This window comes from Acomys russatus, chromosome 16 (assembly GCF_903995435.1).
Source record: "Acomys russatus chromosome 16, mAcoRus1.1, whole genome shotgun sequence".
NCBI classification, from domain to species: domain Eukaryota; kingdom Metazoa; phylum Chordata; class Mammalia; order Rodentia; family Muridae; genus Acomys; species Acomys russatus.
Genome location: NC_067152.1, coordinates 5,398,467 through 5,425,803, shown reverse-complemented (window position 1 = coordinate 5,425,803; position 27,337 = coordinate 5,398,467). Strand labels below are relative to the sequence as shown.

The 27,337-nt window shown below is 51.6% G+C and overlaps 1 protein-coding gene across 1 annotated transcript; it reads left to right on the top strand.

Annotated features, from left to right (window-relative positions):
- The first annotated feature begins 831 nt into the window (after positions 1 to 831).
- On the top strand, positions 832 to 27,337 carry Slc13a2 (solute carrier family 13 member 2). Its single transcript, XM_051158056.1, has 12 exons — positions 832 to 1,000; positions 16,659 to 16,787; positions 19,080 to 19,216; positions 19,309 to 19,508; positions 21,264 to 21,435; positions 21,548 to 21,670; positions 24,180 to 24,398; positions 24,602 to 24,690; positions 24,973 to 25,094; positions 25,741 to 25,902; positions 26,527 to 26,664; positions 27,063 to 27,337. Exons 1-12 carry the CDS (start codon positions 899 to 901, stop codon positions 27,228 to 27,230), a joined length of 1,761 nt encoding a protein of 586 aa, XP_051014013.1. The 5' UTR covers positions 832 to 898; the 3' UTR covers positions 27,231 to 27,337.

Here is a 27,337-nt window from a genome sequence, read left to right as displayed (position 1 = left end):
TGCCAAAGGCTTTGTTAGGTAGAGGCCTGGTGTGTGGAGTGGCTGACGACTAGGTAAATGGTGTATGAGGCAATATTTCTGTTTTCCCATGCCAGTCAGGAGGTGGGGACCAGGAAGATTCAGAAAGAAAATAATCTTTATTGTTTACCCTATCACACATCAGTGCTCAACATATAGGAGAAAAAATGACTGCAGAATGAGGAAGCCCCCAGCGGCGAGCTCAGGTCTGTGGACTAGTCTTGTACAGCGGGCACGCAGAACCTGCAACTTTGACAGATTCCCTGATACCTAGACCAGGGTGGGGGTGTGGGGGGGTGAGAGGGAAGGGGTCATGCTTGCTGGCTGGCCAGGTGCCCCCAGGCCTCCTGGTTCTGATCTTAGGCTTTGACACCCCCGAGGACGGGATGCCTGGGTAGGCAAAGCAGGGGCAACGCCCAGCTCCAAGGGTCATGTGTCAACTACTCAGCTGAGAACTTGGCTTTGGGGACCCGAAGGCTAGAGGTGGGCTGGACTGCAAAGAGGGCTTAGTTCTTGCTCCATATAGCCCTGGCTGGGGCCTCTCCAAGACCAGTTCTCCCAGCAGCCTCTGTGCCCGGAAGAAGTGGAATCCCGTCTGCTTTCCTCCAGTAACCTGAAGCTTTAATTTCTTGTCTTCACCCTCTCTGGCCCTGCTAAGTCTTCCTGGTTGTTACGCCTCCTGCCGTCCCTCCTCCTTCCTCCCACCTCCTGGTTCCAAAAACACTCTGATTGCCAGGGTGGGTCAATGGTTAACACTCCTCTGGCTTTATATAAGCTGCCCCAGGCCACCTGCAGTGCACAGTGTCTTCTATTCTACAGGTTCGTGGCTCCTGGAAGCAGCTCCTTCTAGCAGCCTCAGCCCCAGAGGCGGCTCTACACCATGGCCACCTGCTGGCAGGGCCTATGGGCCTACCGCTTCTATTTGATTGTGCTGTGTCTGCCCATCTTCCTGATACCTCTGCCAATCGTTGTCCGAACTAAGGTAAGGACTTGTGGGTCTCACTCGACATAGGTAACTCTAGGGGAAGAGAGAGAGAGAGAGAGAGAGAGAGAGAGAGAGAGAGAGAGAGAGAGAGAGAGAGAGAGAGTACATGAGCACATCAGGGTTAAAGTGGAGCATCCTAAGGTTTTCCTCTTCACTTCCCCCAGAAAGTGAGGTCACCACCTCCTGGTCTTTCTGACAGCATGAGTGATTTCTGCTTAGCATTCAGCTGTCAAGGTCCCTCTGCAAACTGCTTAGGTACCTTGGAGCCTGCTGGTCTGAGGACAGAAAGCAAGTTGCATAAAAGGAATGCAGAGTTTACCTGACTACTGTGTGCCCCCTCAACCCTGAGCTCCATGCCAGCCAGGGACCGAAAGAGGCAAGTGGGGTAGCTAGCTTTTGAGAGGGTGAGTAGGAGAAAGCCGGCCTCAGGCAATTGTGCCTTCCCAGGTAAAGATAGACTAACTCACCTGCAATCTCATGGCTGAGCCACTGTGGAAGAAGACCCCTTTCGGCGCACACAGCCAGGGCACACGGTACCTGCCATCCCAAGAGGTTATATCCTAACCCTTACCTATTTGAACCCTCCCTACCCCCACCTGTAATATGCCCCCCCATTCCTAATGTCCCATTTTACACTAGGGAAAGGAAAGATAAGTCAGTTATTCAAAGTCTCAGGACTAAACTTGGCTCTGTGAAGCTTAGTTCAAATATCCTTATGGGTTTCTCTATAAAAACATGCACATTAAAGCCGGGTGTGGTTGGTGCACGCCTTTAATCCCAACTCCGCAAGCAGAGGCAGACAGATCTTTGAATTCAAGGCCAGCCTGATCTACAGAGTTCAAGGATAGCCAAGGCTACATAGAAAGATCCTGCCTCCAAAAATAAATAAAACGAAAGAAAATGAACAGTAAATAACAAGTCTGAAATTAGCCTGGGTGTCTGGGGATGGAGTTTACTGGGCTCTTCTTGCCTGCCTAGTGGGAGGCCAGGGATTTGATCCCTAGCACCACAAAAATTAACACACACACACACACACACACATACCCACAAATTCCTACATTCTAGGTGGACGGTGGTGGTGCACGCCTTTAATCCCAGCACTTGGGAGGCAGAGGCAGGAGGATCTCTGTGAGTTCAAAGCCAGTATGGTCTACAGAGTGACTTCCAGGACAGCTAGGGCTACACAGAGAAACCCTGTCTCAAAAAAAAAAAATCAAAACAAACAAACAAACAAATCCCTGAATTTTAATAAAATTACCCTAGGGCTTTGGGGAGGAAGCCTCCAAGAGGGTCTCATACCTTAAGTATCGCAGGTTTTGCCAATGGCATGGATTGAAGGGGCAGAGCTGGAGGTGTGTCCGTGTCTCCAAAGCCGAAATTGAGTCTTGGCCCTGGACCCATCCCACACCCCTGAGATTGCCCAGTGAGCCACTACTTGTTGCTATAGATGGGGAAGTCCAGGAAGGCCTTTGGTTAGTGTTATCTCTGAGAGAGGAGGCCCAGGATATGGCCGCTAACACTTTCCCAGTGATAAGGCCTGGCTGGTTTTTGAGATGCCCTTCTCAGACAAGTGGCGTCTCTAAGCAGGGGATGGCTCAGACAGATTTCAGACAGGCTGGAACATGTGTGCCAACACCACCACCATCCTGGGAGAGGCACAGGTTGCTCAGAAGGATTCACTGTTTTGCCCTGGGGTCACGTGGTGGGGAGTCTGAATGTGAGGAGTGTGAAGAGTGTGAGGAGGTGTGACTATAGGTGTGATGTGTTGGAAGCTCCGGGCTTTGGCCTGCTGTCTCTGGCTCTGCCACCTGCCTCCGGCATACAGGCTCCGCTTACCCTCTCCTGATTCAATCACCTGTCCTGAGAGGCCAGGCCCTCCACTGGGCCTTGGGTTCCCACCCCAGACTATATGATCAGTTTCTCCTCCCCTGCTCGACTCAGCTCATAGGCATGTAAACAAGCTATCGTGTTTCCCATGTTGAACCTTCAAGACCCTTCCTACAGGGCACGCTCACTCCTTCTCTATGCCCGTTCCCAATGGCAAGCCTCAGAGTGCGCCCACACGCAGACACACACATGGCACTTTCTCTCAGCTCCTCTGACTCTCTGGTCCAAATTCCCGTTAGCTCCCAGCCCTCCTACCCAAGATCCATTCTCTCCTTCCTCAATCTTGCAGCAGGATTTGTCCCCGCCGGTCACACCTTCCTTGCCATGTCATCTTCACTTGACTTTGCTGACACTTAGTTCCGCCCCAGCCCCCCCCCCCCAACACCCCATTCCTGGCTTCCTTTTCCATCAGACTCCGCTGCTTTCCCAGCATCCCTCCTGTGTCCCACACACCCCTCCCGACTCCTGCCCAGGTAATTGTATGCTGTCTCATAATTTGAAAAGCATCTCTCTAACCGGGTGTGGTAGAATCCGCCTCTAATCTCAGCATTCGGGAGGCTGAAGCAAGGAGTGAGTGGGACCATGAGCTCAAAGCCAGCCTGGGCTGAGTGGGGAGAAGTTGCCTCAAAAACAAAACAAGGACCTCCCCACGACGCCCAAGAGTCTCTATGCCCGCAAATCCTTAGTCTAGGATCTTACTGCAAACCAATACAGTTGTACTAGCCAAGGAACTTGGGTACTTGGCCCACAGGAATATTTCTCTATAATCAATCTACACCTCTCCCTTCCAACTCAAAGCTCAGACTGGCAGCTGGGAAGACTCTTCCCGGTAGAGGCTGAGAAATGCTTCCACCCAATGCCTCACATGCTGGCCGTGACTCCGGTCATTCTGGATGGGCCCACTGTCCCCCGTCCACTCACACATCAGCCGGTCCTACGCATTCACTGTCCCCACGACGCACTATGGAAGTCACTTTCTGATTTTTGATCCCAGGAAGCTCACCCTAAATTGAGAGTTTTGTAAATGGAAAACCCACTAATACCCACCCACTAACCACAGCCTGGCAGTGCAGCTCAGGGCAAAGCGGGCCTTGTTGCTCCCTCCTCACTCTGCCCAGGAGCTGTGGCCTGCTGCCACCACCCAGTACCGCCAGTATGACAACAAGTCACACCAGCCTGGGGAAAGACCAGTGCATCAGCAAATCCTAGGTGGGACGCCTGTGTTCTGAATGGCTTCAGTCCCCACCTGGGCAGCCTCTACCCTGTCTTTTCTCACCTCTCCCCGCCCTCCTGACATCACTCTCCACCCTGCTGCAGGGGGCATTCCCAAAACCCCCTTCCTTCCATATTGCCTTCCTACTAAGCATAGAAGTCCATAGGAACCAAGATGCCCCAGTCCCTGTGGCTTCACTCACTCGCTCAGGGTCCCTTCTCTGCAGTCCCTCCTCTGCTGCTGGTGACTTTCCTTTGCTCCTGTCTGGGCCCTCCTCTCATTCTTCGCCTTCTTTACGGTTCCCCGTAAATCTCTTTTTCAGAAGCCGTCTGTCTGTCACACTAGTCGTCTGGCATTTTATTTACAGAGCAGTCCCTGTGTGAAAGAACTTGCCTGGGGCTGGGGGTGTGGCTCCGTGGGTAGGGAATGTTTTCCTAGCATAGAGCACTGCAGTGGCCAGCACTGCAGAAACTGAGTGTTGCGATGCTCTCCTGTAATCACAGTGGTTGGAATGTGGGTACAGGGGGATCACTAGCCTGGGATATATGAGGTCATGTCTTAAAAAAAAAAAAGGTAAATTTGTTTACTTTCTTCCTATTCTGTGAGGCAGTATCTTTGGCTTACTCACTGCAGACTCCTAGCTCCCGGCTCCTAGCCCCCCCTAACACGGGAAGGGGAGCCCCAGCCGAGGCTCAGACCTCTGTAATGAGACAGCTAACATTTACTAGATATGTTTTATGTGCCAGGCCAAGGACCTTGAAAACTTGGCTCCCTTGTCTTCCTCGGAGGCCTCTGTTCGACTGTGATGTTACTGCTGCTGTCTCCATTTCACAGATGGGCAAACTGAGGCCCAGAGGGGATGATGTATCTTGCTTTCAATGCCGTCTGGAAAAAACAAAAAGTTGAGGCAGTAATCTGGTGTCGGGGGGGGGGGGGTCTCTGAAGCTGTCTGGAGAGGCGAGGAGCTCCCATTACAGCCCCCCCCCTCAAATCTTCCTCCTTCATGACCACAGAGCCAAGCTCTCCATTTTCCTGTCACTAGTGTTTGTGACACCTTTGCTCTTTCCCAGGGTCACAGGACAAATTACAAATGTTCTGCCCTCAACCTAATTAGGGTCCAGAGGAGGAGACAGGCATTTGTGCCATATAGATGTAACAAGAGAGAGCAGCACCCAGAGCAGGCAGTGACTACTTCAAAGGAGTCTAGGTGGACAGAGGGAAAGCACAGAGCCAACAATAACTGTTGTGTGAGAAAGAATAACAGCCACCCTCTTAAAATGTTGTCTGTCCCCTTCGATGGTGCCAGCCGATAGAGTACACAGTGTGGCATCTGCCCAGCGTGCAGGCACTGTATGGCAGAAACTTTATATCCACTCGTCTCTTCCCTGATGGGTGCTGTGTGGCAGCTACCATTTACGTGTTCTGGAGGGAGGGTGTGGGGGAGTTGTCGTTCCTGCGGAGGTGACCTGCGGACACATGCAAAGGAATGTGTACTGCCCAAGCTGTTGGAAGCAGTAAGGCAAGGGTCGGCACATATGGACCGGGGCCGGGGAGGAGCTGTCCTCAGCACAGTGCTCAAGCCAGGCCTCCCAGGGAGTGGACAGTTTTACCCCAGGACCAGAGTAGCAGTAAGAGCCAGCTAGACCCAGCTCTGGGTGAAGAACTGTCCAGGCAGAACCTGCTGCGGGTGCAAAGTGCCAATGCCGGGGCGAGCTTGGCAAGCCGACAGGGCAGCCAGCAGAGCTGCTCTCGGGGCCTGTGCCGTTACGATTTTGTGTCAGTCAAGTTCAGAAAGAAGTGAAGAGGGCAGCCTAGGGCAGCCCCGTGAGGCTGGGGAAGAGGTGGGGAATGGCAGGCTTCAAGCACTAAGGGGCAAAGGAAATTCTTGGAACCTAGAAAGATTGTCTGCAAAAGTCAGTGATGGTGCCATGTTGGCCGGAGCTCAGATGAGACGAACGTGTTTACGTTAAGAACAGGGGGCCGGGGGCAGCACTCGGGAGGCAGAGGCAGGCGGATCGCTGTGAGTTCAAGGCCAGCCTGGTCTACAAAGCAAGTGCAGGACAGCCAAGGTTACACAGAGAAACCCTGTCTCGAAAAACAAACACAAGAACAGAAGAGAACAGAATTTCTTTTGTGTTTGATTTTTTTGAGATAGAATTTCTCTATGTAACAGAGCCTAGCTTTCCTAGACTCACTTTGTAGACCAGGCTGGCGTCAACTCACAGAGATCCACCTGCCTATGCCTCTCAAGTGCTGAGATTAAAAGTATGCATCACCACGCCTGAGCCAAAAGCAGAATTTCTTTTTTTCTTTCCTTCCTTTTTTTGTTTTCTTTGTTTTGTTTTTGTTGGGGTTTTGTTTTGTTTTGTTGGTTTTTTCGAGACAGGGTTTCTCTGTGTAGCCTTGGCTGTCCTAGACTCACTTTGTAAACCAGGCTGGCCTCAAACTCACAGCGATCTGCCAGCCTCTGCCTCCTGAGTGCTGATATTAAAGGCGTGCGCCACCCTGCCCAGCCCCTTTTTTGTTGTTGTTTTTGTCTTTTGTTTGTTTTCAAAACAGTGTTTCTCTTATAGTCCTGGCTGTCCTGGACTCATTTGTAAACCAGGCTGGTCTCGAACCCACAGAGATCCTCCTGCCTTTGTGTCTGGAGTGCTGGGATCAAAGGCGTGTGCAACCATGCCCGGCTTGAGAGCAGAATTTCTTAATTATGGCCGACACATAGTCCTGTGCACTTTAGAATTGGTGGCGCACACCTGTAATCCTACCACCCAGGGAGGCAGAGGCAGGTGGATCTCTGTGAGTTCGAGGCCAGCCTGGTCCAGGACAGCCAAGGCTACACAGAGAAAATCTGTCAAACAAACAAACAAAAACAAACAGACAAATAGAATTGGTGATAAACACCCTCCAGACAAGCCATTCCTATCCCCAAAGCAGAGGACACCTGCACAAGGAATTTACAGGCTCTATCTTCGGATGCTTCCGGGCTCTCTGAGAAGGCAAAGTGCAGAGAATAGAGCATGGCTTTTGGGTCCAGGTAGATAACAGAGTTCTCACCCACCGCCACCCCCACCCCCAGGGCATGAGCGGACCATGCAGCCTTATCACACATCCCCAGCCCTTCTGGTCACCGAGGGCCATTGCGAGAAGAGGATGCAACAGCGGCATCCGGGTGTCCCATCCCCAGGGCTCCATAAACTACACCCTTCCTGTCTGCCCCTGGCTCCTGGGAAAATGCAGAAGATCTTGAGGCCTCAAGTCACAGCTGCTCCGGTGAGCTGTTGGCACTGCCATGGCTTTGGAGGCATAAATTGCTCCTGTCTATGAAACAGGGAGGTGTGTCTTGTCACGCTGGCCCAAATGGCAAGCTGTGGTTCCCAGATGCAGCAGAGAGGGGCACCTGAGGTGCATGGTGATAGGTTTCACCTAAAAGGAAGATTTGAAAGAGCCACACCCTCCTAAAGCTAGGAGATCCCCGAAACAGAGAGTGAAGGTATTCTGGTGTAGACTGTGCCTTCTGATTACTAAACTATGTCCTGGCTCCTCAGCACCCTGAAGGACATCATGGGAAAGGAAGGCAGAGACTTGCACTGGTAAAACCTTATTACAATCCCCATGGAAACCCTGGGCTGCTGGGAGGACCCCATTCCCAGCATGCTATGGGAATACTGGTTCATGCCACTCAGCCTACACTCTTCAGCACACCTAGCAGGCTTGGTTCCATGATACCAGGAGTCCCCAAAGCTACTTGGTAGACTGAGGCAGGAGAATTATTTGAGCCTAGGAGTTCAAAGTACAGTGCCTAGGAGTTCAAAGTACAGTGAGGCCTGGACAAGGAAAGAGGGAGAGAGGGGGGTAGTTTTCTGACAAAGGGCGTAGCTGTGTTAAAGATTTTGCCAAGTGATTGGCTAAAATTTTGTGATGGTTGTGCGGAGTTGGAATGTTGCAGGTCAAGTGTTGCTATAGGATCTTTAGTTCCTTTAATGGCCATTTGCTACTGTACTCTGTATCTGACCTAACATCTTCATGATGGCTGGGTAAGGCTGATTAACATATTGCTAAACTTGAACCTCTACTAAGCCTGGGGCCAAGAAAGCTATCAGCATCTGAGTGAGACCCACAGAGGAGCTCTTCCAGCTTGGCTCAGCCTCTCACTGCCTGTCCCTAACAGTGTATCCAGAAAATGCTTTGGTTTCTGACCTTCTTCGGTTCTGTGATCAAAACTGTGCTTGTAGTGGGTGGTGGTGGTGGTGGTGGTAGGTGGCTGCAGTGGTGGCGCACGCCTTTAGTCCCAGCACTTGGGAGGCAGAGGCAGGTGGATCTCTGTGAGTTCGAAGCCAGCCTGGTCCACAAAGTGAGGTCCAGGACAGCCAGGGCTACACAGAGAAACACCAAGGGGAAAACAAAGTGCGTGTCACCTCTCCCAAACTGCCTTTGGCAAGGGTGCTCACACTTGGATCAACAGACTCTTTTGTTGTGTTGTTGTTGTTGTTGTTGTTGTTGTGAAGAGCTTTTGTTTGGGGAGGAAGGAGAGGGAGATGCTGACTCTCCCTCAGTCCTCAGAGATAGTGTGAAGAAGCCATTCGCAAGAGAAACCAAGTAAAGTCCCTCACTGGAGTGGGAACAAAGGCATCAGCTGCCATCGCTGTGTTTGGCAGAGGCTCAGAGGCAGGCAGGGGCACAGGAAGCTGGCTTAGGTGTCCCTGACCGAGGACTGCCAGCATGGGAAGGTTCTAGAAAAGGGGCACACCATGCCACTGCCAGGCAGGGTGATACTTGGCTTTCTCGGGCTGGTCCTGAGTAGAAAGTAGGGAGTAATCTTGCGGGGAGTCAAAGGAGCTGGGGGCCAGGGGTGGGGCTCTGAGCCACGTGGCTCCGGAGACTTGGGGACAAATTCTTATAGCTAAACCGGCCCACGTAGCCTTCCTTCTTTCCCTCCTTCTTTCTTTCATCTTCTTTTTTTTTTTTTTTTCCCCTCTCTTCTGAGATGGAACCCGGAAGCTCTAACATGCTAAGAGATTCCGCGGCCAAACTTCGCCCCCGCCTTCTGTCATGCAATCATCTATTTTCTGTTGTTGTTGTTGTTTTTGGTTTGGTTTGGTTTGGTTTTTGGTTTTTTCGAGACAGGGTTTCTCTGGGTAGCCTTGGCTATTCTAGACTCGCTTCGTAGACCAGGCTGGCCTCGGACTCACAATGATCCGCCTGCCACTCCGCTCTCCTCTCCGCTTGCCCCCTTCAAAGGCCTCCCATTTTCATGGGTCTGCTTTTAGATAAAGCTCTAGATCGCTCTCAAGGCAGGCAGGATTGTTTTCAGGCATACACCTCTCCAGGCGCCTGACCTTTCTGCCTCACTTCCGCCCCTCTGTACCTAACTCTCCACTTCACCTCCCACATCAACTGAACTCCTGCACATCCCTCAGCGCCCCGCTCAGCATCTCCTCCTGGAAGTCTTCCTCAGGCTATCAGTAGGGGGGCTCAGGAAAGCGCAGCTTCCCTGGGGACCCTCACTCTTCCGGTTTCTCCTTTGCCGTGTCGCTTGACGTGTCGCTGCCTGAATGTCTCAGCTTGGTCGAGCCCTGTGACTGTCCTTGAACCTTGCTGTGGGCATGTGCTCGCACCCCAGAGCCACGGGCTGGGCTGTGTCTGCGAAGGGTAAAGGCCGTGTTGTCTGCAGCCCTTGCACTTCCGTGTGCCTTTGTTATTCACCAGGGTCCAGAGTCTGCCCTGGCTTCCCTGGCACCTTCGTTTCCATGTGTGTGCCTCCTGCATCTGCCTGTCTCTTGAACCCTGTCTGCTGTTCACCAGGTACAACCTGTTTCCACATACCCATGCCTGTTAGCCCACTTCCTCACTATCCTTTCTCCACCAGGACAAATATTTCTTTCCTTCCCACGAAGGAGACACATATGTGTTTGGCAGGAAATGCTTTATGCTTTTCAGGGTATAAAAATAAAAAATAAATAAAAAGAAATCTAAGAGAGGTTAAGCAGCTTGTCCCAGGATGCACATCAGTAAAGCTGGGTCTGGGCAACTTTGAACCTGGAGGCTGTCCTAGACTCTCTTTGTAGACCAGGCTGACCTCGAACTCACAGAGATCTGCCTGCCTCTGCCTCTGGAGTGCTGGGATTAAAGGCGTGCGCCCGGCTGGTTTCAGACAGTTTATGATCCTGTGACAAGAGATTAATACTCACTTATTTCATAAAACTAACTGCTGCCAGGCCTGGTGGCACGCATGTGGAATCCCAGCACATGGGAGGCAGAGACTAAGAAATCCCATCAGGACCCATAGAGTGAGCCTTCGTGTGGCAAAGGTGAGGAGGGGCTCCCCTGAAAAAGGTATACCCAGCTAAGATCTGGGAATGAGTGGGTATCAATGAGGCAAAATGGGGGGTCAAATGGGGTGTAGAGAGGCACTTCTGTGCAAAGGCCTCTGTGGCAAGAGGGAGAGCAGAGTGCTTGAGGAACCAATGTCTGGCGCAGAGCCACAAGGATGGACTGTTGAGTGCAAGGCACGCAGGTCCAGGTGTGGGAGGCAGTGGTAGAGAATTTGGGCAGAGCATGCCCCCTAGCACTGAACCCCGCCCCCCAAACAACAAAAAGTAGTGACTAAACTAAAATACATTGTTTTAGTGAGGACCCAGAGCTGGGAGCAGCTCCCCTCCTGAGGAAGGAGGAGGCAGAAAGAACTCAAGACAAAACTCTGCCGCGGTTGTCTGAGCTCTAGACCCACTGACAAGCCTGGCACAGGCCCTGCCCTTGCTCCACATGGAAACCGTGCCCCTGAGATCTGTGCTACATCATAGTGGTCCTAGGACGCTGCCAGAGGCCAGCATGTAAGCTATTGGGGCTGCATGCCAGGGCTGCCAGCAGCTGGGAGGCAGGGAGTCCTCATGTGACCTGAAGTTCCTCAATTCCTCATTCCTAGAGCTGGGGGTGCCAACCTGGAATTAAAATCGAGTGGGGCAGAGAAGAATGCCCACTAGCAATGCCCGGAGAGTGGCACCTAACCACAGAACCTCACAGAACCCTGGCAGCACCCCAACTCCGAGGTGGACCCTCCCATCTTCACACAGTGCGTGAAGGCATTATTGCCAGACCTCCCTCATTTTTACTCTCCCTGGACTATTCCTTGAAAATGCATGAAACAAACATTGCAGACTTGCAAAGGAAAGCAGTTCTGAATCGTGGTTTCCAGGAAAACCACACTGCAGTTTAGAAATCGGTGTTTCCTTGTGGGTGCCTCAGATAGGCACACGATGTGGAAACTACTGTCGTTTTCAAACAGCGGTGGCGTAAACAGTATACTGATGGATTGGGAGGTAACTGCCAGAACCGATGTGGGCAAGTGTCCAGTATCTGATAGCTACCATCTAATGTCTGTAACAGAGCCAGGCCTACTGGCACATGCCTATAGTCACAGATACTCAAGAGGCTGAAGTAAGAGGGTCATTTGAGTCCCAGGATTTGAGGTCAGTATGGACAACTTAGTGACAAAGTCACCAATAATAATGACAGCAGGGAGCTGGGGAGACAGCTCAGTGGGCAAAGGGATTGCAGCATAAACATGACTTAGATGCCCAGAGTTTCAAAAATGAGTGCAGTTGGCACACACCTGTGATTCCAGCTGTGTGGCACTGTCCACCGGAGGCTTCCCCGAGGCTTGGTGGCTGGCCAGGCGAGCCTAGTCAGCAGGAGCCAGGTTCAGTAAGAGACCTTGTCTCACAAAACTAAGGTGGAGAGCAACTGAGGAAAACATCCAATCTCTCTCCCGCGCCACCCCCTTCTCTCTCTCTCTCTCTCTCTCTCTCTCTCTCTCTCTCTCTCTCTCTCTTTCTCTCTCTCTCTCTCTCTCACACACACACACACACACACACACACACACACTCAAGCATGCATGCATGCACACACAAGCATATGCACACAAAAAGTGACAACAGTACAGATGAGCCTTAGCTTCCTATGCCTGTTGTTTTGTTTTGTTTTGTTTCGAGACAGGATTTCTCTCTGTAGCCTTGGCTGTCCTGGACTAGCTTTGTAGACCAGGCTGGCCTCGAACTCACAAAGATCCACCTGCCTCTGACTCCTGAGTGCTGGGATTACGGGTGTGTGCCACCACACCAGGCCACTGAAGTCTACATTTTTGTCATTGGACTTAGAGTTATTTTATATTCGTGTGTTTGTTTATCATGTGTATGCACGTGTGTCATGGTACATGTGGAGGTCAGAAGATGACTTGTGGGAATTGGATCTCTCTTTCCACCATGTGGATTCTAGGATTCGAACTCAGGTTGGCAAGCTTGACGGCAAGCTCCTTTACCTGCTGGGCCATCTTTCTGGCCCTCCTTTTTTTTTTTTTTTTTTTTTAATTTTAAATAAGATTTATTTATTTATTATTTATACAGTATTTTGCTGCATGTGTGCCCACACACCAGAAGAGGGCACTAGATCTCACTGTAGATGGTGTGAGCCACCATGTGGTTGCTGGGAATTGAACTCAGGACTTTTGGAAGAACAAACAGCGCTCTTAACCTCTGAGCCATCTCTCCAGTCCCCCCCCCCCCTTTTTTTTTGATTGGGTTGGTTATGTGAGTAAAGGACTCACATAGCCCAGGATGGCCTAGAACTCCCTATGTGGCTGAGTATAGCCTTTAAATCCTGACCCTTCTGTCTGCTTCCCAAGTACTAGGCTTACACTCATGCACCATGCTACTGGCACAAAGCCTACTTTAAAATAATGGGTTAAATATCTGTTATTCATTGAACACTGAACCCACAGACTGGTCATATATTGAGAACGAAATATGGCAAGATATGGAAAGCTGTGGTAAGGTGTGTTGGTATGGGAAGGTGTGGCTAAGTATGGTAAGATGTGGCAAAGTGTGGCAAACTATGGTAAGATGTGGCAAAGTGTGCTCTGGTGTAGTGAGTTATGCTTTCTGGCGAATGCTTGTCAGTTTGGACATCATGATGTAGCCCGACTCACAGTGGCGCCATCTGTGAGCCGGAACAGGCTGTGCTGACCTCCGCTGGCGAGCTCAGGCGCCTAAAGAGATAGCGTGGCTCTCCCATCTAAGTTCACACATCCCAGGACTCTATGGCCTGCCTGAGAACCCATAATTCAAGAAGAACAAGCAAGCAGGATTCACCATGCTTTGGCAGACTGCTGGGAAGGTGGAACAGGGACACAGAGCTAAAGCCACCAGAGTCAAGTTGGCTACAGTGGCTTTGAGACACGTTGGTGGAGCTGGGCATGTTATCAAGTGGGTGAGCAGGGGACCCACACGCTAAACATACAGGAGCTGTCAATGCTCCAGGCACCTACCTTGACCATGGGATAATAGGGTCTCAAAAATGAAGCACCTTAACTGGGCGTGGCGGCACACACCAAAAGGCCTAGGCGGGAACCCCAGGGTTTGCCTCAGCCTCCTGAATGCTGGCGTGAGCTACCATACTGTGTGAGGGGCTTGGGCAATTGTTCAGTTGGTAAGGCTCTCCCACACAAACACAAGGACACAAATCTGATCCCAACACCCACATAAAAATTCAAGCATCGTGGCATTTGTCCATAAGCCCAGTGCTGAGGAGGCAGAGACAGGACCCCGAACAGGTAAGCTGCAGGCCAGAGAGAAAAAAATCTGGTTGACGGCTCCTGAGGAACAACACTTGATGTTGACCTCTAGCCTTACACACACACACACACACACATACACATACGTATTCACACAAACATACACACATTCACACACACACATTCACACAAACATACACACATTCACACACACACACAGGATCATAAATAAATAAAACAAAGCCCCTTGATGAATCCAGGCCACAGGAAGTGGCAGGCCCTAGGGCAGTTGGTTGCTTGCCTTCAGGACTCCAGTTCTCCATCGCTCCAGTCCTTTGCCAAGGGGGAAGAATTGAACAAAGGTGGAAGGTAAAGTTCATGGCGCAGGAGCCAGATGGCCTGGTTTGTCTATCTACTATTTATATGGCTTTGATATGTTGACCAAATCAATCTTTCTCTTTTCACCTTTCTCTTTTCATCTGTTAACTGTGGGCAACACAGTCGGGACCTTAGGAATAAGTCAATGTGGCTGAAAAGCATTTCAAGTCCACAGGGCATGGGGCCTCCCAGGGAGACAGCTTGGGATGCCCTGGGGAGCTGTCTTTTGGAATCAACACTGCTGACAACTGACCTCCTTCTGTCTCTGGCCATACAGTTCTAGGGTTGGGGGCACAAGGGTCCAGAGGGATGGCCTGCCCTTATTCCTAGGGGCGGGTAAGCCGTTGTCTGTCTAACCAGGGCAAGCACAGAGGAGCAAGAGAAAAAAAAAAAAAAAAAAAAAAAACTGGCATCAGCAGAAACCAGCTGGTCGAGGAAGGAGGTGGATCTCTGGTCAAGGGTCATGGGGGCCCTTCCCTGGGCTGATGCCAGGGGTAGGGGTTGAGTGTGCTCCATCAATTCCTGACATCACTAAATAAACGAGAGCTTGCCGGGAGACAGCCAAGAGACTGTGGAGCACACATCTCTTTCCAAGGGTGTGTTCTCTGGAGCCCTTGGCTTTATACAATCCTGCCACTCCCTGGCTCTCCTGAGACCTTGAGCAAGCCTCTTGCTCTCTGGGCATATCCATAAAGTGAGACCAGCACACCCACCTTAATGGCGCTTATGTTTTCAGTGCAGAAGTCCTAAAAGTTGCTCAGCTTCCTCTTCCCTGGGGCCTCTCTCTCCTCCTCATTCTCCAAGAAGCTCTCTCCCAGCATCTAAGACTGCTGAGTGTTAAGGGTGAGCCTAATCCTCAAAGAGTGGTTCAAGGAGAAAAGGAAGAACTGATGGATAAGGGTCCCATCCCACAGCCAACAAAGCCCCTGCCTGCTCTTCCTTTCTTAGCAAACAGTCTGGGCAGGTAGGTGTTGCTGCCCAGAGGTCTCCCTCTGGCTAATCAGCTCCCTGGCCTTGGGAGAGGCCCCTCTAAGGAGGCTGGACCCAAGTTGTCTTGTGCCCACATCTGGCCTCTATTTCTAGGCTTAAGGTCAGGATCTGTGGGCCCGGAAGAAAGAAAAGGGAGGATCTCTGGTTACCCAAAGTCCATGCCTCAGAGTTGCCCCAAATCCCTTGCATAACACGAGGCTGGAAGAAGCTCTCACATAGTCTGTAAAAGAAAGTGAACCATGCCTTGGTTTGTGTGCTGAGTGGTTCTAGCGCGGAGGGGGGGGAGGGAAAGGGAGGGGAGGGGGATGGGATGGGGGGAGAGGGAAAGGGGAGGGGGAGGGAGGTGGGTAGATCTTCCCCCTCCCAGATCTCTAGGGAACTCTTCTCTAAGACAAGATAAAAACTGAGGCCGGGCGTGGTGGCGCACACCTTTAATCCCAGCACTCGGGAGGCAGAGGCAGGCAGATCGCTGTGAGTTCGAGGCCAGCCTGGTCTACAAAGTGAGTCCAGGATGGCCAAGGCTACAGAGAGAAACTCTGTCTCGGGGGAAAAAAAAAAAAACTGAGACCCGTCGGACCTGGTAGAGCACGCCTGTAATCCCAGCAGAGGCAGGCGGATCTCTGTGAGTTCAAGGCTAGCCTGGTCTACAAAGCAAGTCCAGGACAGCTGGGGCTACACTGAGAACACAAAATGCCCTGAGACCCAGAGATTCTAGGCTTCAAGGATCCAGATGCCACCAAGTTGACCCTGTCCTGGGATAGAGCTCAGTGGAAAAGCCTTGCCCAGCATGCACGAGGCCCTACCCTAGAACCGGATATAAACACACATAAGAGGAAAAGGCTTAGGGCCTTGAGCAGGGTTCCTCCCGCAACCCTCCTCCCAGCTACCTCCCGGGGGACCCTGGAGCTTCTTCTTGAGCTGGGTGGGGCCTGTTGCAATGTCTTGGCCCCACCAGGCAGTGGTGGCACACCTCTTTAATCCCAGCACTCAGAAGGCAGAGGCAGGGGGACCTCTTGTGATTTCAAGGCCAGCCTGGTCTACAGAGTGAGTTCTAGGACAGCCAGGGCTGTTACACAGAGAAACTCTGCCTGAAACAAATAAACAAAACCAACAGCAAGCAAGTCTTGGCCCCAAGGTCAAAGCCAAGAGGTGAACACCTTTTGTTTGGGATAAAGTCTCACTGATGGCATTTAGGAAGCAGAGGCAAGCAAACCTCTATGAGTTTAAGGCCAACTTTGTCTACATAGTGAGCTCCAGGCTAGCCAGGGCTCTGTCTCAAAACAAACAAATAAATAAAGAGAAGCTTGGGGTAGTGTTTTCATGTGTAGCCAAAGACGACTTTGAACCCCCGAACAGCCTGCCCCTCCCTCCTGAATGCTAGGCGTACAGGCTGTGTGATGCTTGGGATTCTATACAAGGAACCGCATGCCAGGACACTCCACCAGCTGAGCCGTACCCCCAGCGCTTCTTTGTTCATTTCCATTTCAAGATGGGACCTTGGACCTCGGTCAAGCATTCGCAGGTCCTCCTCGTGCGGGGACCAGTGGCCTGGTTTCCCTTGAGGGCAGAAGGGATTGCATCCGCACCTTCCAACCACTCCGCTTCTCTCCTCCTGCCCCCAGGAAGCCTACTGCGCTTATGCCATCATCCTTATGGCGCTGCTGTGGTGTACCGAGGCCCTGCCCCTGGCTATCACCGCCCTGTTTCCCGTCGTCCTCTTCCCCCTAATGGGTATCATGGAAGCCTCGGAGGTGAGCACCCCCATCCACACGGAGGAAAACTACCAGGACAGAGGGAGTCTTCCCTAGAACTTTGGAGCCAAGGAAGGTCCTTGAGGAAGCAGAGGGCGTGGCAGGGGATCAGCCAGAAAGCAGAGAGCATCCTAGAAACACGTGTAGCTGTTGGGAGAGCTCACCATAGTGGGAGGAATGAGCCTTGCCAGAGAGTGCAAGGCCCACACCAAGAAGAAGGGGATGGCAGCCACTAAAGAGCTCACCCAACAGCTAGTCCTGGTCTCGCATTACTGTAAGTCTGGCACCGAGAGCCTGGGACAAGAGGATCCTAAATTCAAGGCCAACCTAGGCTACACAGATAGGCCCTGTCAAAAACAAACAAACAAAAGGATCAACTGTCATCTCTCTCTATCCACAGAACTAAAATTTGTCTTTTTTTAAAATAATTTATTTATTACGTATGCAGTGTTCTGCCTGCAGGCCAGAAGAGGGCATTGGATCCCATTATAGATGGTTGTGAGCCACCATGTAGTTGCTGGGAATTGAACTCAGGACCTCTGGAAGAGTAGTCAGTGCACTTAACCTCTGAGCCATCTCTCCAGGAGCCCAAAGTTTGGTTTTTTGGTTTTTTTGGCTTTTGGTTTTTTTTTTTTTTTTTTTTTTTTTTTTTTTTTTTTGGTTGGTTGGTTGGTTTTTGAAGACAGGGTTTCTCTGTGTAACAGCCTTAGCTGGCCTAGACTCACTTTGTAGATGAGGCTGGCCTCAGACTCACAGAGATCCACCTTCCTCTGACTCCCAAGTATGGGGATTAAAGGTGTGCACCACCACCACCACCACCACCACCATGCCCGGCTCCAAAGTTTGTTCTAAGACACCCTTTGGATTCCAAGATGCCAGAATGCTCAGTTCCCTCACACAAGATGTATGGTGATTTTATAGAGCTGTAATGTGTTCTTTAGAAAATAGGCCTGGGAGATGGCTCAGCAGATAAAAGCATTTGCTGCCAAGTCTTAACCCTGAGTTCAATTCCTGGGATCTGAGTAGTGGAAGAAGAAACCGACCCTGTGAGTTGTCCTCTGACCTCTATACACTTCAGTACAGATGCGATTTCTGCCTGAGTGTTTTCTTTTCTTTTCTTTTTTTTTTTTTTTTTTTTTTTTTGCCTGAGTGTTTTCTACACAACATTGCCTTACCCATGAGCTCAGACTTCAGTAGGAAAATCTGACAGAGGGCTGGCTGCACATTCTTTTTTAAAAGATTTATTTATTTGATGCGTGTGTTTCCTCTGCCTGCATCACATTTGTGCCTGGTACCCTCAGAGATCAGAAGAGAGCATTGAGTCCCATGGAACCAGGCTTTAAAGATATGTGAACCTTCACACGGACACTGAAAACAGAGCCCAGGCCCTCTGGAAGGAGCAGCACGTGCTCTTAACTGCTCAGCCATCTCCCCAGCCCCTGACTAGTCACTTCTCATATGATGCTCTTGAATTTGGTTTTTCTTTTTTTTTCTTTTCTTTTTGTTTTGTTTTTGTCTAGACAAGGTTTCTCTGTGTAGCCTTGGCTGTCCTGAACTCACTTTGTAGACCAGGCTGGCCTCGAACTCACAGCCATCTGCCTGCCTCTGCCTCCCAAGTGCTGGGATTAAAGGCGTGCGCCACCACTGCCCGGCTGATGCTTGAATCTGAACGGCACCAGAACTACCTGGACTGAGGCGCAAAGCAGAGAGATGACCCCTGGCCCTGAGCTGACAGATCCAAAGGGCTTTCATTTCCATCTCATCCTCCTCTTTCTCTTCCTCCTCTTCCCCTCCTCCTCCTCTCTTTCTCCTTTTTCTCTTCCTCCCTCCTTCTCTCCTTCCTTTTCTTCTTCCTCTTCCCTCTCCTTCACTTTAACACAGGGTCTCACTGTGTAGACCACAACTTTCTTGCTCCTGGGGTTTCGGCAGAGCTACCAGGCCAAGCTGAGCATTTTGTTTGTAACAAGTCTCAGGAGATGTTGATACTGGCTCAGGAACCACACACATTTTCTATAAAGAGCAAGGAATTAGCTTTCTCCCAGAAATTGGCTTGAAACACAACTGGCCTCAGGCTACAGCCTCCCATACTTTGAGAGGAGAAAAGCAGTGAGTTCAGCAGGAAGGAACAGGGAGCCTGGCTCTCATCAGTGGTTGCTCTCTCAGAGGCCATTTCCAGTTGGTTCCGAGGTCCCGAGGGAATACCAACTTGTGGAGATGTCTTGACTGTTCCCCCACAAGCTCAGTGGTATGAAGAGGGGACCCCAAGATCTCAGATACATCCCTGCTCCCCAGGTCTGCATAGAGTACTTCAAGGACACCAACATACTGTTTTTTGGGGGGCTGATGGTAGCCATTGCTGTGGAACACTGGAACCTACACAAACGCATCGCCCTCCGAGTGCTCCTTATCATCGGAGTGCGGCCTGCCCTGTGAGTCTGAGGTGGGAGGGTGGGAGGAACAACATGCAGGTATCCCAGGGCTGAAAGAATGATGGAGTGGCAGTCTGTCTGTTTGCCTCTAGGCTGCTTCTGGGCTTCATGTTGGTCACGGCCTTTCTCTCTATGTGGATAAGCAACACGGCCACCACAGCCATGATGTTGCCCATCGGCCATGCCGTCCTGGAGCAGCTGCAGGGCTCACAGAAGAATGTGGAGGAAGGCTGTGATAACACCACCTTTGAGCTCCAGGAAACAATTTCCCAGAAGGATGAGGTCAAGCTTGGTAAGAGACATGAAACAGACCCTGTCCCCAGCCCCTCACTGCTTGGGGGAAGCCCTGACATGGCTGCTATTCCCAAGGTTAGTCATTGTGGGGCCATGGGGACAGGAGAGAGAGACAAGCCCATCCTGGTCTTCCTGAGGCTTTCCCAGGTTTAAAATTCCAGTAGAGGATAGTGGGATAACTTAGGAGGTAAAGGTGCCTGCCAGCAAGCCTAAAGACCTGAGTTCAAAGCTGGGCGTAGTGGAACACACCTTTGATTCCAGCAGGAAAGGAGGGAGGCAGAGGCAGAGGCAGGTGGATCACTGTGAGTTTGAGGCCAGCCTGATCTATAAAGCAAGTCTAGGACAGATAAGGCTACACAGAGAAACCTTGTCTTGAAAAAAAAAAAAAAAAAAAAAAAAAGCCTGAGTTCAAACCCTGGTACCTACATGATGGAAGGAGAGAACTGACTCCTGCAAACTGTTCTCTGAGTTCCATATGTGCACTGTGGCGTGTGTGTGTGTGTGTGTGTGTGTGTGTGTGTGTGTGTGCATTTGCATGCATGTGTGCAGTAGTAGGAAGGAGGAAGAGGAGGAGGAGGAGGAGAAGAATTCTGTTTCAAAAATATTAAATTGGGGGCTGGAGAGATGGCTCAGTGGTTAAGAGCACTGGCTGTTCTTCCAGAGGTCCTGAGTTCAATTCCCAGCAACCACATGGAGGCTCACAGTCATCTATAAGATGATCTGATGCCCTCTTCTGGCCTGCAAGTGTACACGCACATTCATACATTAAATAAATAAATCGTTTAAAAAATATTAAATTGTAGGCTTTGAACTTTTTCAAACCTATTTTATTTGAGGTTCTTTAATGCTTATACCCCCCTTCCAACCCAGCTACCCTAGCTAGGAGAGAAAAGAGGTTGATGGGAACAGGAGAAGTAGACCTTTTGGACTCAATTCCTGGGAACGATTCCCCTGGTGTAGTCGGCAGGATTTCAGCAGCCCAGCAATTCAACCAAAGTTGCTGCTGGAACCTGGAACATCAGCCGGAACCTGGAGCCCTGAAGCCTTTTCTAGAGCGGTTCTCTCTAGGAGCGTCTCATAGATAGATAGATAGATAGATAGATAGATAGACAGACAGACAGATAGATCTCCTCTCAGAGTCTGTACTAAGATGTGTTTCAGCTGGCAAAAACCAAGCCCCGCACAAGGTAGATTTTCTAGTGGATAAACATCACCTGATCTCACAAGTCTGTTCCCCATCTCACACTTGGGATCAAAACAAAAACATGTTTATATCCACTACATTAAATGCCAAGGTCCATGGGCTAAGGATATAGCTCAAGGGTAGGGCACTTGCCTAGCATGTGTGGGGCCCTGGCTTCCATCCCCAGCATCACAAAATAATAGCAATAACAACAACAGCAGTGATAAACACTGATGACAAAGCTAAGCATCCTGTGCTAGGATCCCTCAGCCCTAGCAGTGCAAGAGTTTGGTGAGACGTGAGCTGAAGTCTGGGGGAACAGGAAGTGTTCTCTGCCTTCCTTCTGCCTGCTCGGTCTAGGTAACCCTCTTTACTTCTCTTTGCCTCGGTTTTGCAAGACGTGTTGAACCAGATTGTGTCTGAGAGGCACAAAGCTCCAAAGAATGCTGGCATCTAGAGACAATCTCTGCTCCCTTGTCACTGACAAGAGGCCCCAGCAGCCTCAGGACCCAGGCAAGATGGCCACAGTTACTCTTTTCCCTGACCCCACATGCTTTTCCTTGCTTACAGATAACGGACAGGCTGTATCTGCCTCTTCAGAGCCGAGAGAACAGAAGGCTCAAGAGAATCAACGCTTTCGCCAGGGCCTGAGCCTCTGCATCTGTTATTCAGCCAGCATCGGGGGCATTGCCACCCTGACAGGCACCACACCCAACCTGGTGCTCCAAGGCCAGGTCAACTCGTGAGTCAGGGGGAGGGGGAGGGGCATGATGAACCGGGACTTGCACTCTCACTGAGGGGCAGGCCGTTTCCAGGGACAATGTCACACAACAGCCTGGTGTCCCCTTCATCAGGCTCTTCCCCGGAAATGACAACGTGGTGAACTTTGCTTCCTGGTTTGGTTTTGCCTTCCCCACCATGATCATCTTGCTGCTGCTGGCTTGGCTGTGGCTGCAGGTCCTCTTCCTGGGTTTCAAGTAAGTGGTGCAATAGAGAAGAGAAGCCCGGTTTCCCGCCTGTACCCCTGTCAAGAGCCTCAGTTTCATCCAAACATGGTGGGGGACCATGCTACTAGAAGCCTTCTCCTTTTTTAGGTGCTTGGCCTCCCACATGAAAGAATTACTGGGTGCGGAGTGCTGCCCTTGTTAACAGATGGGCAAGATGAAATAGTGAATTCTGGGATTGAAAACCATGTCTCCTGTATGTGTGCATGTGTGTCTGTGTGCGCACACACACATTCATGTGTATGCATGTTTATGGACAGGCGCGTGTGCACATGTTTATATGAGTGTGTGTGTGAAGGCCAGAGGTTGACATGAGCTGTTTTCCGCTCAACCATTTTTCCCCTTATTTTTTCATACAGCGTCTCTCAATGAACCCGGAACTCACCCAGGTTATATTGACTAGCCAATGGGACCCAGGGATTCTTTCATCTCTGCATCCCTGGAGCCATTTTTTATATACGTGTTGGGGACTGAACTCAGATCTTGATGCTTACATGGCAAGCATCTTACTGACCAAACCATCTCTCCAATGCCCTGGTCAGGCACCCTCCCATAATGGTCCATGGTCCTTGGATGAGCACTTGGGGATCCCCACAGGGAGCATAGTTCGTTAGGAAAGCATCTGAAGCAAACCTTTCTGTTTCCCTATCTATGTACTGGACACTGGGACTCCTAGACCTTAGGCGAAATCCTATCCTTGCCATTCTCCATCCGATGGGTGATGATAGAATGAATGGGAGAGCCATAAGAGAAGCGAGCACAGGAAGTGGCCATTCCAGAAAGTTCCTGGATATGATATCTGCGTTGATTCATGCAGGACTGATAGTAAGCACGACATAGACATGAGGGAAGGCGCCCAGGCAGGAGGGCCCTGAAGCACAGAGCCAGAAAGATCTGGGTGTGTCTGGAAAGCCTATAAAGAGGACACTGAAGTGCAAAGAGGCCGTCAGGGAACAATCACAGTGGACTTTATCACGCAGAGTTGGGACCTTGTCCTTGAGGCCAGGATGAGGAGGTAAATTTCATCCTACATGCAATCCCAAGTTACTCCTCACTGCAGTTTGCAGATCTATGTTAAGAAGTATTAGGGCCAGGCATGGTGGCGCATACCTTTAATCCCAGCACACGGGAGGCGGAGGCAGGAAGATCGCTGTGAGTTCAAGGCCAGCCTGGTCTACAAAGCGAGTCCGTGGCAGCCAAGGCTAACACAGAGAAACCCTGGCTGCAAGTCCCTGTCTTTAAAAACCTAGAATGAAATGACATAGTCTGATGCCTTGCTAAGGCTTCAGTTGAACTCAAGTCTGTAATCGATTAGTGATGTCTACTGGCACACAGATCCGAGCAGTGGTCTGAGTATTACTGGGGTGTGAGTCATCATTATCCGTCCATCCTTTTCAGGCAGAGGCAGCAGGTTGTTAAGCTGTACTTTGAACAAATCACTTGGGAAGGTACAAGGAGGCTGGGTTAAGGTTGGGAGCCGGTACAAGGCAAGGGAGCAGTTGATGAGGTCAGCACAGCATTTGGATTCTGTGAGGGGAGTGAAAGATGTGTAATACATGGTCTTTGCCCCTAGAAACTCACAGGCCAGCAAGAAATAAGATTTACCCAAGTGTAAAGTTAAATGGCAGTATGAGTTAAAGAGACAGGGTAAGGAGGCAGCCAAAGCCTTCAAATGGCTGAGGACTGTGATGGCATTGCTGAGGCTGGCAGCGATGCCCGGGACTAGGCAGGAGTTCCTGGAACACTAATGAAAATAGGAGCTCAGAGTCAGGACCGGAGGTCACTCATCCCTCTCACCCTGGGCAGAAAGGGCGCTGCACAAGACGCTCTAGAGGAAGGGCGGCAGTAAGGAAGTTGAGGGAAATGTACTGCTCTTGTTGAAGAAAAAGCCACAGCCCCAAGCCAGGCATGGCGGTGCACACCTATAATCCCAGGATGCTGAGGCAGGAGGACCAGCAGACGGAGAACAGCTTAGGCTAAAAAAACAAAGGGTTAAAAATATCAGTTAGTAGCCGGGTGGTGGTGGTGCACGCCTTTAATCCCAGCACTCGGGAGGCAGAGGCAGGCGGATCAATGTGAGTTCGAGGACAACCTGGTCTACAAAGTGAGTCCAGGACAGCCAAGGCTACACAGAGAAACCCTGTCTCAAAAAAAAAAACAAAAACAAAAACAAAAAACAAACAACCAATATGTATGTGTGTGTGTGTGTGTGTGTGTGTGTGTGTGTGTGTGTGTGTGTATGTGTCAGTTAGTGGAGAGCTTACCTAGCATGTATGAAACCGTGGGTTCAGTTCTCAGTCCCACATAGTCTGGACATGATAATGCATGCCTGAGACTGAAGGTCAGCATGGGGTATATGAGAGCCTGTCTGGGGTAGGGGAGCCATGCCATGGTGCCTCTGTGGGTCTTGGGCTCTTTTCTAGAGCGGTTTGCCCATGCCTGGTGCAGACCCTTGACCCACAGCCCCTGCCTCTGCCTGCAGCTTCCGGAAGAACTTTGGCTTTGGGGAAGAAGAAGAGGACCGAAAGCAGGCGGCCTTCCAGGTCATCAAGACCCAGCACAGGCTGCTGGGCTCCATGAGCTTTGCCGAGAAGACGGTCACTGCCCTTTTTGTTCTTCTGGTGGTGCTCTGGTTCACCAGAGAGCCAGGCTTCTTCCCAGGTTGGGGTGACACGGCTTTCGCCAACGAAAACGGGCAAAGGTGAGACCCGCCAGGAGCGGGAGCAGGAGGGGACGATGCCTAGGACTCCTCACTGGGGAGGGGGGCGGGGGAGGGGTGAGGCGGAAGGAGGGGAGGGACTTAGGGAGGCGACAGGATGTCTCTCTTGGGGCGCTCGCCGGGCATGCCGATGGGCGGGCCTCTTCTCTGTCCCCTACTCAGCCGCCCTTCCCCCCCTTCCACAGCATGGTGTCGGATGGGACAGTGGCCATCTTCATCAGCCTCATTATGTTTCTTATACCCTCCAAGATCCCAGGACTGACCCAGGACCCAAGTAAGCACCCGGCCTGCAGGGAAGGGTCTGTAGCAGCCCCTGCCTGCAGGCCTATAGCCTCCTACCACATCTGGCAGGAACCAGCAAAGCCTAGAGGTTAGGGTGACCTGCCAAGGACACGGGGACTTAGGGACAGAGTTGGAATCCTATAGCGAAGGGAGACTGAGGGGCTCCCTTCCACCTGCTCTAAGCTTTGATAGGAACCCACTTAGGAAGGCCTTGAGCGGGCGGGCGGGAGGCCTATGCATTTTTGGTGACCATCCTTGTCTGCTTGGGGAGTAGAAAAACCAGGCAAGCTGAAGGCTCCTCCTGCCATCCTCACCTGGAAGACAGTGACCGATAAGATGCCCTGGAATATCGTGATCTTGCTGGGTGGGGGCTTTGCCCTGGCCAAAGGCAGTGAGGTGAGAGCCTGTCTGAGGGAGACCCTGGGATAGTCCCACGCTAGCCTTAGGTCCCTTTCCCTACCTGGGTTCTTGAAACCCAAAGGAGAGTAGGCCTCTCTCAGCGAGGAGCCCCACCCCCACACCAGCCACGTATTCCTGAAGCCAATGCAAGAAGCCTGAGCACCCCACAAGGGCTAGCATCGGTTTAATGCAGTGCCATATGAAGCCTCCAGGGGGCGCCAAATAACAGCCTTCCAAGGACTGGAGCGTCTTTCTCTAGACCAGCCGTTCAAAAGAGCTGAGATTCCGGACACTGCAGGCCTGGACCTCCAGGTTCTGGCAGAGCTGAGGCAAGGGTTGATGTTGGAGATTTCTGGGACTGTGATCAGTGTATCGACACTTTGGGCCAGTCACTTTGCTTGGTCAAGAGAGTAAGGTGATCAGACCCACAAACAGCCAGGTTTTCCACTTAGGTCCTCCCCACTCATCCGTTGGTCCCAAGGAACAGCAGGGAGCCTCTTTGGTCCAAGCTGGGTACTGACTTCCTTCAGAGCTGAATGGCCACAAAGTGTGGGCAGGGACAGGAACTCCCAGAGTTCCAGCTGAGGATCTGGGGACCCCAGGCCGTTCTGCTTCCTTTCTATTGCCTCCTTCTGCCCTTCAGAAATCAGGTTTGTCTGAGTGGCTGGGAGACAAACTGACGCCCCTGCAGCACGTGCCGCCGGCAGCCACCGTAGTCATCCTTTGCCTGTTGATCGCCATCTTCACCGAGTGCACCAGCAACGTGGCCACCACGACGCTGTTCCTGCCCATCCTGGCCTCCATGGTGAGCTGGCACTGCAGTCACCTCCAGGCAGTTCTTCTGAATGCTCTCTATGCCCCCACTGGTCAGAGTGGCTGGTCTAAGCCTCCTCTCCTACATGGAGGGGACTGCCTCGGTTTCCTTCTTCTCCAGACGTGTTGAACTCTTAGGTCGCAAGGCCTTCTGGCCCCTGAGTCACCTGTTTCAGGTGACATCACTCTTTGAGTATCCCAGCGGGGCTGGCTGGAGGCCTCACCCACCTCCCCACCCAATCTCCTGTTCTGGTCATTCCAGAAGTGATGAGGGGGGGGTAAAATTGCTCCCTGGAGCGTCCCCAGCCCCTTCCTCCTCAGGCGTGTCCCCACAGCCTTTGATGACACCTCCTGAGCCCCTTTGAGATCAGTTTTATGGGCCACTCCCCTCACTACACCCCACAGGGCAGGGCAGTACATTCATCTGTGAGAGGTCAAGGGGCCCTGTCCAGGTCACCCCACAGTATTCTGCCGAGGGACTGGGTTAATGACCGGGGGGGGGGGGGCAGGTCCTCCAGGGGAGAAGGAGAAGAACGGGGGGGGGTTGGGGTGGGGGGTGTCTGGCCTTCCTGCGGAGCCTGGACCAGGCTCAGTGCTGTCCACCGTCATCCTCCAGGCACAGGCCATCTGCCTGCATCCCCTGTATGTCATGCTACCATGCACCTTGGCTGCCTCCCTGGCTTTCATGCTCCCTGTGGCCACCCCGCCCAACGCCATTGTCTTCTCCTTCGGAGGCCTCAAAGTGTCCGACATGGTGAGTGGCAGGGAGGTCGGCATGTCTCCACCTTCCACCTGTCCAAGGAGAGAAGAGCTGGCTCCAGCCGCGGGGGAGGCCCAGCAGGAGCTCTGGCATCTTTGTGCTTTACAAAGGGAGGGGACATTCGGAAGGTCCAGGAGGGGACCCAGAATCCCCACTTAATGAAATGAAATGACCTTAGAGAAAACAAGGCCCAGAACCCCAAGAGTGTATAAGGAGCCCCTACTTTTCATGTTAGGATAGATAGTCCAATAAGAGACAAAGACATGGCCTAACACTGCAGGTTAGACTGAAGGCAGAACTTCCCAAGGAGGGCTTTGCTGATGAGAAGGGTCCTGAGCACCCCGATAGCTGAAGAGTGTGCCTCTGATTCACGTTGCCTTGCCTCACCCTAGGCCCGTGCCGGATTCCTGCTCAATATCTTGGGGGTGCTGGTTATCACATTATCCATCAACAGTTGGAGTATCTCCATCTTCGACCTGAACACGTTTCCCTCCTGGGCCCACTCCAACGCAAGCCAGTGCCTTCTCAACACACCCAATTCAACCAAACCAGGCCTCTAAACTAGGGTACAACCTAGCTCTGCCACTCCTCAGAGCCAGGAGAGGGCGCCCCAAATGATACCAAGCCGGGTCGAGGTGCAGTGGACCAGCGCGTGCGCAATCGTGTA

Excerpts from the sequence above, each read along its gene's own strand:
- Slc13a2 (XM_051158056.1), top strand. The coding sequence starts at position 899 with ATGGCCACCTGCTGGCAGGGCCTATGGGCCTACCGCTTCTATTTGATT. Across the intron at positions 25,095-25,740 it reads CCCTGGCCAAAGGCAGTGAG|AAATCAGGTTTGTCTGAGTG; the intron begins GTGAGAGCCTGT and ends TCTGCCCTTCAG. Across the intron at positions 26,665-27,062 it reads GCCTCAAAGTGTCCGACATG|GCCCGTGCCGGATTCCTGCT; the intron begins GTGAGTGGCAGG and ends GCCTCACCCTAG.